The 16,114-nt window shown below is 36.0% G+C and overlaps 1 protein-coding gene across 1 annotated transcript in view; it reads left to right on the forward strand.

The window, feature by feature from the left end:
* Positions 1-16,114, forward strand: part of LOC109039133 (uncharacterized) — a 424,526-nt gene that overhangs the window by 322,132 nt on the left and 86,280 nt on the right. The window contains 12 exon segments of the mRNA XM_072300747.1: positions 170-490; positions 895-1,221; positions 1,767-1,924; positions 2,194-2,359; positions 2,826-3,152; positions 3,818-4,123; positions 4,944-5,264; positions 10,119-10,445; positions 11,236-11,556; positions 12,130-12,459; positions 12,955-13,284; positions 15,733-16,050. Coding sequence (XP_072156848.1) covers positions 170-490; positions 895-1,221; positions 1,767-1,924; positions 2,194-2,359; positions 2,826-3,152; positions 3,818-4,123; positions 4,944-5,264; positions 10,119-10,445; positions 11,236-11,556; positions 12,130-12,459; positions 12,955-13,284; positions 15,733-16,050 — 3,552 coding nt within the window.

Below are 16,114 nucleotides of genomic sequence, written 5' to 3' on the forward strand. Positions count from 1 at the left end.
ACTGTTACAAACCTTTCTACTGTGTAAATCTGTTTCCAGAAGAAATTTTTGAAAGTTTACACAAACTTTAATACAAAAAGTAGCTCTTAAGATGAACATGCAGCTCTCATTAATATTTTTCCTTGAAGTATGAATATAATTTTACGTTCTTTTCTCATTTACTTTCCAGCTGCTGTCAAACCCAAACCTGACTCATGCGAAACGTTACAATGTGGTGCTAATGCAGCATGTAAAGTCAGCTACGGGCACACAACTTGCATCTGCTTACCAGGATATCATGGCAATCCCTATTTGGCCTGCAAACCAGAATGTGTGCTAAATACGGATTGCGCTCACACTCTTTGCTGTGTTAATAACAAGTGTGAGGATCCTTGTATAGGTGCTTGCGGTGTCAATTCTCACTGCCAAGTAGTCAATCATCTACCAGTTTGTTTCTGTCCTCAAGATCATACTGGAGATCCATTTGTTAGTTGTTATCCTTATAGACCAAGTAAGTAGTTTTAATCTTCATAAAATTTTCTAAAAAATTGATTTTGCTTTTTTCCAAACCAGATCTTCCTTCTATTACCTCAAGTAAGAGGAACAAAAAATTAATTGAAGCACTCATGAATATGTTTTGCAATAATTATTTATTGGAGAAATCGATGTAAAGACAGACCTTTATGATGAAATTTTTTGCGAATATTAATAACTAATATTTTTTCTCAAGCTTTAAAAGAAATCTATAAACTTATTTCACCGCCCTATAATGTATGTGAAAAGTATGTTTTTAAACTGAACAACTGAACAACTTCAAAATCTCCGTATTATTCATGGAGAAACATAGCGTCATTGAAAACTTAAACTGTCCATAATTTTAAGCAATTCTAATCCCTCGTTTGGTTTTCTTTCCAGTTGTTCCGCCTGTGATGGGACATCCCAGTAACCCCTGTGATCCTTCTCCTTGCGGCCCCAACAGCCGTTGTTTGATATCTAGTCAAGGCTACGCCACGTGCTCATGTTTACCAGGCTTCCGTGGCGTACCTCCCGTTTGTAAGCCAGAATGTGTTATTAGTCCTGAGTGTCCTCAATCTCAAGCTTGTATAAATCAAAAATGTACTGACCCCTGTCCAGGGACGTGTGGAATAAATGCCAAATGTATTACTATTAACCATAATCCAATTTGTAGCTGTCCACCTGGTCACATCGGTGATCCATTTGTTAGCTGTTATCTACCGCCAGGTAATTTTAATTCTTCGGTTTATATTTTCTTCTGTCGTACTTGAGTATTGTGCTCTTCTCTGTGTACTATAAGTCAGGGGTAAGAGGAAAAATAAGACAATCTTGATAGTTTCAAACAAGTAATTTTTTTTAAAATTTAAATAGATTTTCTTTTTACCCAGTGGGTCTGTTAAAAGTCCGAATTATATATTTAAGAATGAATATTGAGCATTCAATTAAACATAATTTAATAAATATGATTTCTTTAAAATCTCCTGTGTTAAAAGATTTAAACATTTCTTTCTTCTAAATGTTCGTAAATCAATAATGCAAATTAAATCTGTTTACAAAATTGTATATTACTTTATTTGCCTAATTCGTAGAAAGCAAAGATCGAACATACTGTATTATATTGTAAAAAATTAAAATTGATTATTCAATTAAACATAATCGAATGAAAATGACTTCTTTTAAATCTCCTGCGTTAAAACCTTCGTGCTTTCTCTCTGATGTATTGTCAACTTTTGAACACTTTATGGCAACATTTCTTCTGTTTCTTTTTTCAGCGGAAGAAATACCTAAAGTTCCTTTAAACCCTTGTGAGCCGTCTCCATGTGGTCCTAATTCAATTTGTCAAGTCACGCATAGTCATCCTGTTTGCTCATGTGCTCCCAATTACATTGGAAGCCCACCTTTCTGCCGCCCTGAGTGTACGATGAGTCAGGTGAGAACGTTTTATCAACCATATAAATATATCCTCTCAAAGTTTTTGTCAAAATTTTGTAATTTAATTGAAGAAATTGATAGATCCGTACAAAGATCAGGACTTTCTTCATTTCTGTTTGTTTGCATCATTTACTTCATGATAACCAGTCTCAAAAAAGAAACTGCATTGTTCTTTCTTTGAAAGGAATTAACAAATATCAATTACTAATTTTCTGTTCACGGTGAATAGTTTAATCATAGCTGTGTCATTTCCTTTCTTTTTTTCAGGAATGTCCTCATGACAAAGCCTGTATCAAAGAAAAATGCAGGGATCCATGTGTGCAATCATGTGGGTTTAACGCCAAGTGTAATGTTATCAACCACACGCCTTTCTGCACCTGTTTGCCAGGATTTGAAGGTGATGCCTTCGTCGGTTGCTCATCAATACCTCCAAGTACGTATTGAAATAATTTTTCTACTAAAAGTAATTGAGAAAGGTTGCAAAACTTCCTTGCATTAAGAGAAGCACCGCCATAAATTTTTCAGTTCCTGAGGAACCCATTTAAATATCTCCCATCATGACAGACCCTGTATTTACGGTAAGATTACAATATAGTCCAGTACGGTTTACTCTGTCGCCTTTGCTGCAATTCTGCTGATTTGGTGCCTGTTGAATCACATATTAATTTTGGCTTGGAGGAAGGATCAATCTCTGTAAATTTAACAGATAAAATTGCCAACAATCACTTTATCAGTGTCTTTCTCTTGATGAAGTCTACAGTTCCTCAGTCAAATAACAAAATTATCAAGTGTTTATCAAGAAAAAAAAGCATTTATGTCAAAAATTTAAGAAGTTTTTACTTAGTGTTCTTTAAATGTATAAAACTATTAATGGTCAATATGTTGTGTGTTCTCTTTAGCCGTCCATCCTCCAGTACCAACTGATCCATGTATACCATCTCCTTGCGGTGAAAACGCTCAATGCACCAGTATAGATGGCACTGCAAGGTGTACCTGTATTCCACCATATTTTGGCAACCCATATGCAGGAGGCTGTCGGCCAGAATGCGTGATTTCAAGTGATTGCCCTCCCTACCAGGCTTGTTTATCCAGCCATTGCAGGGATCCGTGTCCTGGAGTTTGTGGTGTCAATGCGCAGTGTAATGTCGTCAATCACATTCCGCAATGTTCCTGCTTCCCAGGTTACATTGGGGATCCATTCCAGTCATGCAGAATTGAACCTAAACGTAAGTTTTGTTGCTTCAACTTGATTTTTTTTTTTAAGTAACTCCTTTTGTGTACTTTTTGTAAAAATTGGGAAAAAATCAACCAGTGAAATTTCATAAAAGATAGAAATCTTGATTAATGATCAAAATTGAATTACAAGACTCACTGAAAGAGAGAAATCATACAGATATTTGTGTTGAGCAGTAATTTTACCTCTGAAAAACTTTGTAAGTCTCCCTAAGAATCTAATTTTTGGTCGGCGCTCAGAGAGGCTGCATCTATTGTTGGGTGACATTTTAATTAATTGAACACACCCCTTTCTCAACATGTGATTCTCATAAGTTACTGAATAGTGATTGGTCTATTGGAGGTTAATTTTCTTCAGTTATTTATGTAGTTGAATTTTCCTGAAAATTAAGGAAAATCTTTGATATGTCAGCACATCTGAATCAGAATGAACTAGTTTAATGGGTGGAAAACCAAAAAGGATTGCAAAAATATTTTTTGGTGGGAGTTTCAGAGCCATCATGGTTGGACAAATTGTCTTAGTTTACTTATACACACTGGTGGATGTAAAATGACTTCATTTTTTATCGAACCAAGAAATTCTCTACAAGAAACTACGATCATGAAATTTTACAATGAATTCATAGATTAATAATATTGATTCTTTGTAATTTTCCAGCATTACCTCCTCAGAACCCTTGTGTGCCGTCACCATGTGGACCTCATAGTCATTGTCGTGTATCAGATGGTCATGCCGTTTGCTCCTGTGAAGAAGACAAAATTGGCACACCTCCAAACTGTAGGCCCGAATGTCTTGTCAGTGCTGAGTGTGCTCAAAACAAGGCTTGCATCAATCAACATTGCAAAGATCCTTGCCCCGGAACCTGTGGTCTTCATGCCAAGTGTCAAGTCATCAATCACAATCCTGTCTGTAGTTGTCCTCCACATTTCGTTGGAGATCCTTTCGTCAGATGCGTTGAAGATGGTAAGCAATGCATAGCAATATAGCTAAGATAAGATCTGTATGAACAGGTTGATTATAATCCTAACGGAGAGCAGTATAGTCCATTTAGATTTGGTCAATTGACGAATATTTAAATTTGAACTATGTGCCTGACCTAGTGACTTGTCAACTATTTTTTTATGGTACACTTCCTTGTAGGAAATGATAGGATAGGAGAAGGGTATAAATAGATCTGAAAGTGAGTTGATGTGTGAGAAGTACTTACAATGCTGTGTGAATAAAAAAGTAAAAAATTGAATTTTCATGTTGTCTATCTACAATTAATGCCATGCACTTATGGAGGTCAATAGTTCATACCTCTTTGGGATATCAAAAGAGCTAATCGGCCAATAAGATTCCTAAAATAAAAACAAGAGGTTTTGTTCAAGAAAGCAAGTTTTTGTCTTGCTTGCAGAGGTCAACTGCGGTGCCTATTCCTATAATTTTCTCTTCTCTCTAGTTCTTGGCTCATATCCTAAATATAGTACATCAAAGTGTTTTTCAACTTCCTTAACAGGAAAAATTTAAGGGTAACTAGTATTTGTTATTATTTTTTGCTTGTCTAGTTCATTGGTTCTCAACTTATTGATTATGAGCTATTTTTAAAAATAAAGGAAGCACATATGTAGAGGCTTGTAGGTATCTAAAAAGGCGAATATTAAAACAAAACCTTTGAAATTTTCATCTGCAACCCTAGACTGAACTTTCGATCAGGAATCCAAGTGGAATTTTTTCAATTTAGTACAAGACATGCTTAGGATATGCTATTTTTTACCATGGTTTTTTTTTTTTTTTGTTCCAGCTCCCAAAGAACCCGAAAATCTAGGCAACCCTTGCATTCCATCTCCATGTGGTTCCAATGCAGAATGTCGTGTCATCGATTATCGTGCTGTTTGTTCATGTCTACCTGGTATGCTTGGTGCGCCACCTTATTGTAGGCCAGAGTGTCTGATCCATGCGGACTGCCCAACAAGATTAGCCTGTGTCAGTAACAAGTGCAGGGATCCGTGCGCTGGAGCCTGCGGCTTCAACTCCCAGTGCTCTGTCATCAACCATCAACCTGTGTGCACGTGTCTCGAAGGCTATCAAGGCGATCCATTCTCAGGCTGTAATCAAATTCAAGGTAGGAATTTTGGCATGTTTTTTATCAGCAATCTTGTTTACCCAAGTTTTTTCTCTTAAGTTTTACTTTCAGCTGGACCCTGATTCTATTTATAACATAAATTTTTCGTAAATTAATTTACGTTCATGTTCCTAAATCCTTGAAATTTTTTTAAATCACTTTTTTTATATTTTCAACCTGAAAATTTCAAACATTACTATTTTTGTCTCTGAAGTATTCATAATGTTTTACCCTGCAATTTTACTCGAAATAATCGGTATTTCTTTTCATCGTGTAATTTATTCAGGTGATTTCCAAGTACCAATTATTCTTGTTTTACTTTGAACCTGTGTTTTATCATGATTGATACACGCTGCTCTCCAGTATTTTCTGATGAACATTCCAATGTGAATGATTGCCTTTCATCATGTCTTTATGTCTGTTAATGGTTCTTTGCAGATTGAAAGCAGTAAAAATAAAATTCATTTTTGGAACCCCCCCCCCCTTCCCCATTTTTTTTATCCCTCCCTGTACATTTATAAATCCATCTTTAATGGTTATTTCCAATCCCTCTAAGCATTTTAGTTTCCTCTGATACAATTTGGACCCAGATTATATTTAATTAATGCCCATTACCCACCCCATCTTCTCATCCTCAAAAATTTACATTTAAGCATATTCTAATATTTTGTCAGAGAATAGCAAAAAGTTATTTCATTGACTGATGAGCTAGTATGCAATGACATCACTCAATAATATAAATGCCAAACAATAGGGATGTGAATGGCACTGTGTGATAAGTTTGGATGTATACCTCAGTTCATTAGTCATCCAATTACTTTTTTCTTGTTCCTGAAGATTTTTAGTTGTGCTCATCTGTTCAAACGTTACAAGGTATGGTCCAGTTGGAAATAATAGAAAAGTATGGTTCCTGATTGACCGTACCTTGTGGTAATCATTGCACAATGCATGTGTCTGTGATGTTCTAATCTTTTTCATTTGCATGGTACTTTCTTTTAAACAAAGTGTGCTTAATCAATCTAGTCAAAACTAACCACGGAAATTAAATCACGTAGCCATTATATTTAATCATTTCATTTGTGTTGATCATCATCACTAAAAATATTTTGTTGGTTTTGAGACGTAGATATCTATTTCATTTCTTATTCTCAACTGAACACAGTTGGCATTAGTTTTCTTTTTATTTTCACTATTTGAAAAATAGATCCTTTTTGAATAATTTCTATTTACCATTTCTAACCATTTCAAGAAATGATATTCTTTTGGGATCTGGAGCACTGAGAATCCTTCGCAAAAAGTGTCAAAAAATGCGGAGTTCCTATGATCATGATTGTTTTCTCTATTGTTGGACCATCGTAACCGAATGTTATTTGGTCTAAAAGTAGTCGTTGGCTCATGCACATAGTTGGTTTGACTCTTGGTAGGTTTGAAGAGTCAGATCTGAATCATACGAACGTTTGAAACTCGAAGGGGTCTTTGTGATTATGTCTATACAGACTAAATTCATCAAGGAAAAACTACCCTTGTCCAGCCCCTTTGAAAAATAAATAAATACGTATCCTGTAGTCCAAGTAAAGCTAGCAGCTTATCTCTTTTGAGCATTCATAGATCATATGCATACATTATTAGCTTTTAATTGTCGCCAAAATTGATATGTGAGATCTTTGAAGAGAAGAGAAAAGAAGGAATTTCTCTTTCCCTCGCTCCTTATCAAAACCTAACTGAGTATGAACTTATCAGGAAGTATAAGATTCTGCCTTGTTTATCGATACTTTTAAAATTAACAAAACAGTCTTATTCCAAAATGTGCCAAGTGCTACTGGCACTTAGAAATATTTTAAATTTATTCTGAAGAGAGCAGGGAACAACTGACAAGGGTTCTCCTATCAATTTATTTGCCAGTTTTTTAGTAAAGCTGAGAAGCTAATTAGTAATTAAGTTAGTTAAAAGCTGTTGATTGGTTTGGAGCCAAAGTACCCCCAAAAATTCATAGACCCTCTGCCAGAATTTTATTGATAAAATTCAATGAGGGTAGGTAAAATCTCCCTTGAAACTTTCTCCCCAAAACAAGTACACTGTTACAAACTGCTGTATCTCTGAACAAGCTGGCAAGATAGCATTTTTTCTGATGGATTTAGTCCTAACATCATTAAGGTACTAACATATCTTTCTCTTTTGTGAACAGCCACTAAACCAAGTAACCCATGTGTTCCTAATCCTTGCGGGCCACTCAGCCAATGTAGGCTGAGCAGAAGTAGAACCCCTATCTGTGCATGTTTGCCTGGTTCACTAGGAGCAAGTCCTTTCTGTCGCCCAGGATGCACTATGAAATCTGACTGCCCTGTCACTGAAACTTGCTACCTAAATAAATGTGTTGATCCTTGTCAGAGTATAGCCTGTGCAGTAAATGCACGTTGTCAAGTTTTCTTGCACGAGGCTGTTTGTCACTGTAAACCTGGCTATTCTGGTGATCCCTTGAAACGCTGTCTAAAACCTGATAGTAAGAAACACTGTTCCTTTTCTTTTTACTGTCTTTAAAATTTAAGAATGCAGTTCTACGACAAAATGAATACCATGAGTTTTTGATGATTTATTTAGGCATATATTTCTTTAGTAAATCTAGTTTTTTAATGTTTTGAGAGAGTTGAGCATTTTATCATTTCCTATGTCTCATAAAAAGAATTTTATTATCCAATAAGATAAAACTCTGTTGAAAGAATTCTCAAAAATATCTCGTTAAGTGCTCAAATGGCACCATAAAATGTTCAACCCATTAAATTTTGATACACCATCTGGCCATAAATTTTACGATAGCAAGGCATAGCAGAATCAAAGAGCGCAATTTGTACAGTCAAGCCTACTTAAGGTGCATTTCACACACGGTGACTGCTGAACTTAGAGTACTAACCTCATTTCCTGATTATAATTTTTCATGATAAAAACAGGGTTGCCACAGTTGGGGAATAACGGGAAGCAATTTTAAAAAGTCAGGGAAAACTTGTAAATGCCAGGGAAAATGATGAAAGTGTCAGGGAAAATTTTTTAATTCACCCTTATTTCTTTTCTAGAATGGACTTGATGTTGCAGACAACAAATTCTGCGTGAAAAATATTTCGAATTATGTCTAACAATCTTGCATATATTCACTTGTCTGGGAATTTCACTCAAATGCGTCAGAAAAATCAGGGAAATGTCAGCGAATTTCATTCCCTAAATTTTGTGGCAACTCTGTAAAAATGTTTTCCTCCTTCAATATTTCTCTATCTAACTCTGCATGACTAACATTTGTGCATGTGTGTTCTGTTAGAATGCTCAGAGAAACCAAAATCAAACCCTTGTGATCCAAACCCATGCGGTCCGAATACAGTCTGTCGTATTGTTAAGGACCAAGTTGTGTGCCATTGCCTACCAAATTTTCTTGGAAAGTTCCCTCACTGTCTGCCATATGAGTGCCTGAACAATAATGATTGTCCTTCAAACCGTGCATGTGTCCATAACAAGTGCAAAAATCCTTGCCGCAATGCCTGTGGAACACAAGCATCCTGTAGACCAATTAACCATGTGCCAGTATGCTCCTGTCCACCTGGTTTCACCGGCAATCCATCTCTTATTTGTTCCTTATCAAGTAAGATCATTGTACATCGTACAACAAATCCCAACAGCCTCTATTCCCATCCATTCAAATAAATGTACAATTCCTAACTTTGGAAAAGGGCGAGGGAATTTGGTCAATTTCAGGGCATTGTCCACTTCACTGCGTCCAATAAGTGCTCATCTCTTAAAAAATTCAACATTTTCCCTCAAAATAATTTTATTTTTACTGCTGACTTTTAGATCATACTTGATGAATTTTTTAAAATGTTTTTCCTATTATAATATTACTGTTTTCAATCGTTGCAACTCTATGATAAGTTGTATTTCTTTGTTATTGACATATGTTGCATGATGTAGTTTTGTAATATCACGCGCCATTTTGCCATGAGACACCCTATCATTAACATTATTATTTTGAGCTCATCATCATAAATTTTTTTAGTGCCTTTATTCAGTCATTCTCTCCACAATTCATAAATTCTCTTTAGATTTCTTTGAATCATTGCATCGCAAACTCATCAATAATGTTGACATCAAAGATTTTTGATGTCTACATACCAGTCGTACCTTGAAGGTTGCTTTAAAACCCAAACACCGTGTGAATCATTAGAGCACACAATCTATAATACCATGCCATCGAATCAATTTAACCGTAGATTTTCAAGCCATGTAAGACGTCATCAGTTTCCAATAAGTTTTTACCTGCATTTATGATTTTGAAGTAACTCACATTTTTCCAATTCGATTATATTTTTTTCAAAGGAAAGAAATCAGCTATGGAAAATTTTCCAACTTTTTTATATTTTATTCAGATCCATATATTTTTTTAAAAACCTCGGTTATTCTTATGTATCCGCTGGGACAGGTAATAATTTTTTGGAAAACTGAGCCATTTTCTCATCAAGCTTTCACTTTGTTTTTTATCTCATCTTGAAAATAAACAATCTGTTTAATCCATCTTCAATAAGAGCCTCCATCTGATCTTGTAAGCCATTTACATATTGTAGTAGTATTTAATATTCTATCTGTAGAAATAGATCTTTTTAATTTGTATTTGCTGCTAATTAGTCATCTATTCATCCATTTTGTAACTTCATCATCTCCAGGTAAGTACTCTTAACTTTTCATGCATTGCTTGAAATTGCTTTTTTAATTGCTTTGCATGTAAGAAACCAAGTGAAAAAACAGCCCAATTCATCGATGAGCAACGAAACCAATCAAAAACAAATACTGAGTACTTAATGGGATTGCTTTCAGCAGCAATTCAACTGGTGCCAATAAATCCTTGCCACCCATCACCTTGCGGGCCTAACGCCATTTGTCGCGAACATGGTGGTGCCGGGTCATGTTCCTGCTTACCGGAATATTTTGGTGACCCCTACACAGGATGCAGACCAGAATGTGTTGTCAACACAGATTGTCCTTGGGACAAAGCTTGTGTCTGCAATAAGTGTTTGAACCCATGCTCCGGAACCTGTGGTCTGAATACTGAATGTAAAGTTGCTCACCACACGCCTGTTTGCTTCTGTCTTCCTGGATATTCTGGAAATGCTTTAGTAGCATGTCATCCTATTACGCATGATCCCAGTAAGATTTATTTCGTTATTCTATTTTCTTGGTGTTTATCCTTCAGCCCAAATTTTACAAATGAGTCTTCTCACTCTATCCATTTTATAAAACAAGAATATTAATATGAACAAGAGATCTGATGAGTTAACCGCTAATTTGAGTACAATAGTTTCAACCGGTGTGTTCATGAAAATTTGTGAGTAAAGGAATATTGAATTTTGAATCAAGTTAATCTCGAAAGAAAAAGTCCCTTATGATTCTGATATCATCCTTGTCAACCATCCTCTATGACATTGAATAATGTCGGAGATTTCAGAAGTCTTTTTCTAAGAATTACAGGCTTATATAAGTCCAGTCTCCCTTTCCCTCACCTGAACTTGAAATTTTAATCTGTTCTTAGTTATGTGTACTATAATAGCCATCAGGCCTTAATCCTTCAATCAGGCACAGTTTCTGTGTGTAAAGAGAGATTAAGTTCACAAGAAAAACCAACAAAAATGTGATTAAATAATTTCAAGTAAAAAAGAACAGCTTGACAAACTATAATTGTAAAAAAGGCTTGCGCACACATCAAGAGCTGATCATACAGTTCTCATTGAGAAAAACTAGCATTTAATACTATTTCATAATTAAAGTACACTCGCAAATAATTAGTAAATTTTGTCAAAGTTCAGTCTCTAAACATTTCATTTACCTCCACCATGACAATAATAAAAATATGATCGCAGGAAGCCCTTTTCCTCCCTTTCGGCCTGTTTCAGTTAGCAGATTTCTCGTTCTCATCCTCAAATTTCTTTTCAATTTCTAGCGTGTGAAGTGTCTCTAACCATACGACATCCCTGTATGAAGTCCCCCTGTGGACCATACAGTCAATGTAGGAATGTGGATATGCATGCTGTATGTTCTTGCTTACCGGGATATGTTGGTTCTCCTCCTGCTTGCCGACCTCAGTGTGTGGTTAGCTCCGAGTGTCCCCTTGATAAATCATGTGTCAACCAGTTATGTACAAATCCCTGCCAAGGAATGTGCGGCCATTATGCTATTTGCCAAGTCATAAACCACAACCCCATTTGTAGTTGTAGACCAGGATACACTGGGGATCCATTCAACCGTTGCATTAAAGAACAACGTAAGAACACATTTCGTTCTATTTAAAATAAAAAGAAAAGGAAAGAACTGCGCATTCTCTGAAAAAGTTAGACAGTTTTAGAAGCTTTCAAGCAAAATAAATGTTTAGTATTATTTAATCTTAAGAGCCATATTAATATTTCCTTCACTGTAGTCGCCCAAAGTATTAGAAGAAGTAAAGAAAAAAATTCCTTAAAATGACCGCATCAAATTAATTAAAAAGAAAACTTTTCATATTGAAAACTTTGATTTTCCAGTTTTTAGCTATTTTTTAAAATTAATTTATCTACATTATCATTAAATTATTAATTTCAATTTATCTACAGTCCCTTGTTGAAGGCTCCTCACATTTTTCCTAATTAAATACTATTGACCAAGTGACTACTTCAAATGGTCTTCCCTCAACAAAATTGAGTCGAGCTGCCAGTTTAGACAGTATCATTTGATGTAAATTCATTACAGTCTAAGTCTTTTCAATTTTAAAAGCTTTAATGTCCCCAGTTTAAGCGTTTATCTACCTCCCTTTTTGTACAGATTTGGTTATGTGTATTTGCACGTGGTTCTCTTTTTATAGATCCAATAATAGTGATAGAAGAAGATCACAGAGATCCCTGCGTCCCATCACCTTGTGGACCGAATGCTATCTGTCGGGTGCATGGCTCAACCCCTTCATGTTCTTGTATCCAACATTATATTGGTCGACCACCTAATTGTCGCCCTGAGTGTACTATAAATGCTGAATGTGAGGGTCGCTATGCCTGTCAAAATGAGCATTGTATTGATCCATGTCCTGGATCATGTGGTGCTCATACCACATGTGTTGTCATAAACCATTCTCCTGCATGCTCATGTCTTCCTGGGTTTATCGGAGATCCGTTTATTGCCTGCTCTCCTCATCAAGAAAGTAAGATATCGTTCCAGGAAGTTATTTCAAATCTATTTTTATATTTTCTTTTATCATTTAGCTGTATTGATAGGTAAAAAATTGTTTAGTTTTTGAACTAGACTTGAATTTTTTTTGAGGTAGGATGAGTCTCCTTAGATACATTATTCTCTGCCATTATGAATTTTAACCACTTGACAAAATTTGAAAAGGAGGTTCCGTAAAATTCTGTAGATTTAGCCCGAGAAAAGTCTAATTTTGTCAAGAGGAACAGGTAAAAAAACTAAATTCATATTGGAAGGGGTGTGATTTTGCCTGTATGGAAGTGGTGGGCATATTTTCTCTCATTTTGCATGATCTGTTTTTTGGTTTTCTCTTCGATCATCAACATCTTTATCGCCATCGGTCAGATGTGTAAGTATAATTATTTTATAAGTCGTGGTTATTTAGGTTGGTTTTGAATTGTCAAGAGAAATATCTGTACCTCATTTAATGTTCAAATTTAATTTTTTGTAGTCGAAAAACCAGAGATTGAATCTCACCGAGACCCGTGTAATCCATCTCCATGTGGGTCAAATGCTGTATGTAGGGAAAAGAATGGAGCAGGATCCTGTTCTTGTTTGCCAGAATATTTCGGAAACCCCTACACAGGCTGTAGGCCGGAGTGCGTTCTCAATGCGGACTGTCCGAGGAGCAATGCATGTGTGAATAACAAATGTACCAACCCCTGCGTTGGAATGTGCGGAACTAATGCAGTCTGTGATGTGATTAATCACTCACCCTCTTGCTCTTGTTTTCCGGGTTACACTGGTAACCCCCTTGTTGCATGTCAGCCATCTATACCCAGTAAGATATCTTACATTTTTCCTACTGTTTCTATGATTGATATATCGGTGAGAGTACACTAATTTTCAAGTGAAAAAAGAAAGTTTTGTTGTATTAAACGTTTTATTTAGAAATGAAAGATCACAAATAAAAATCTATCACGCCAAGAAAAGAAACAGATCAGTGAGATTCACCAGACTAAATTAAAGTAAATAAGACTTGCTCTGGTACCTTCCAAAATCAGAAATTACTCCGGTTTTTTAAGCAAACAAAACTGTAACTACTTACAGTTTAATTTTTAGAATTTCATGCAATCAGTTTTTACATTTTTTTCTGTTTATTGGTCCAACCAACGATGATGTTTTTCTGTCATGTAACTTCAATATATAGTTGGAACTTTTCAGAATTTAAGTGGATAGAGTAGAATTTTTTATTGTTCAGACTATTGTAACTTTAATTTCTACTCTCACCGTAATATCAGTCACCTTTCTTGCTCAAAAATTTTAATATCTAAAGTGTAAATATTTTCTAACTACTCTCTTGTTTATAAAATATGTACATATCTGTCCTCTTGTGTGAGGTTGGATTTGATTTTAAAGTGAAAACTACGCAATGGAGGATTTGTATTTGTTTGAAAGTAATATTTTGTTGTTAAATGGAAGCTAAAAAATCAGCTCAGCATAAAAATATCTCCCCCTGACATTTACAAACTACAAAAAAAATCCATTTCGAAAATAATATGTAATTAAGTGATTAAATCTGCCAATTGCAAGATACCCGTGTTTCAGTGAGAGATACCACTTTGTGATATCACTCATTATTACCTTTAACATTGATATTCCCTCTCTTGCTCGTACATAGGCTGTCCCAAAAAGAAGTGGACTGATGCTGTAATTTCCGAACTGATCATTGCAGCGATCTTTTCTTGGTCGCGTTTTAAAGATCAACTCAATACCTATCGATTAAGACCAAGATCATCAAAATCGGTCAAAAATTGACCGAGTTATGACGTTTTCCGTGAGAGGAGTAAAAATTCAGCCTACCGTTTTTTGAAGAAAAAATCATACCGAGAGTTACGCGTGTCAAGCTTCATCTCCACTGTAACTTCTCTCCCGTAATGTTTTCCTTCATCAGTGATACAATATGACTAAAAACCTGTTGGTAACAGTGTCTAGTCGGTGTCCGACTCATGCCGTAACCATAGCGACCAGGGAGGACCGGGGAGACTCGCGCAGAATTCGGCGACAACTTCGCCCGCCAGCGACAGTTTTCGAGTGCGCGCGCTCAGTGCAGTGGCAATTTGTTTGTGCCGTTTTCATTCGTTTTTTCGAGATTATGGAAAAGGACAGTGAAATTGTGAAAGAACAGACAATTTCACTGTCCTTTTCCATAATCTCGAAAAAACGAATGAAAACGGCACTAACAAATTGCCACTGCACTGAGCGCGCGCACTCGAAAACTGTCGCTGGCGGGCGAAGTTGTCGCCGAATTCTGCGCGAGTCTCCCCGGTCCTCCCTGGTCGCTATGGTTACGGCATGAGTCGGACACCGACTAGACACTGTTACCAACAGGTTTTTAGTCATATTGTATCACTGATGAAGGAAAATATTACGGGAGAGAAGTTACAGTGGAGATGAAGCTTGACACGCGTAACTCTCGGTATGATTTTTTCTTCAAAAAACGGTAGGCTGAATTTTTACTCCTCTCACGGAAAACGTCATAACTCGGTCAATTTTTGACCGATTTTGATGATCTTGGTCTTAATCGATAGGTATTGAGTTGATCTTTAAAACGAGACCAAGAAAAGATCGCTGCAATGATCAGTTCGGAAATTACAGCATCAGTCCACTTCTTTTTGGGACAGCCTATGTATAAAAAAAATGTTCAAAAAAATGCTGTAAACTCACTGTGTTCATATTAAGCAATTTCATGTGAGACATAAAATTTGGAATGCAAATTCTCCATTAAGTTTTTATTCTTCTTCAAATATAACTTCATCTTTTGTGAAAAACCTTCTGCACGTCTGATAATGGTCATCAAAATTTATTCTCAACAATTAATTCAAATCTGAGGCTAAAAGTGTTCGAGTGTCGAGTAAAGTGCGGGAGCAAAATTGTGACAAATTCTCTGCCGAAAGATACATATTTTTTGTGGTGCCATCTTTTTGTAGACAGGCATCGTTTTAAAATATTTCTTTCATTCTGAAAAAGATGTTGGAGAAGATATTGGGTCTTAATGTCTGAAAGATCTCTAGAGCAATATGCTCGTTATCATAGATAAATAGACCCCAGAAATCTTGCCACATGAAAGTTCACTCATTGTGGATCTGTTTAAATATTCTTAAATTCATTTAAAACTTTCCACTTTCTTTTTTATCTTTAATCAGATATGTTCGTGGAAATATTCAACCCTCTAAATAACTTTTTGCATGATTTTCTTTGCTAATATTTTGCTTTTACTCTCTCTCAGTTGTAACTACGCAACATCCTCTTCAAAATCCTTGCGTGTCTTCGCCATGTGGACCATACAGTATTTGTCGTGTAAAAAATGGTCACGCTGTTTGTTCATGTCAACAAAACTACATTGGATCTCCGCCATCTTGCCATCCTGAATGTGTCTCAAGCTCAGACTGTCTCCTTTACTTGGCATGCATTAATCAAAAATGCGTGGATCCCTGCCCTGGCACCTGTGGAATTAATGCCAGGTGTCAGGTTGTTATCCACAAACCCATTTGCTCTTGCTTACCTGGATACAATGGAGATCCATTTCTTCAGTGTACAAAAGAAAGTAAGGAACTCATTGAACATCTAACTTGGTCAAAATGACATCGAGTAAATGGTTAATTGATGCC

The sequence above is a fragment of the Bemisia tabaci genome, chromosome 5 (assembly GCF_918797505.1).
Source record: "Bemisia tabaci chromosome 5, PGI_BMITA_v3".
NCBI lineage: Eukaryota > Metazoa > Arthropoda > Insecta > Hemiptera > Aleyrodidae > Bemisia > Bemisia tabaci.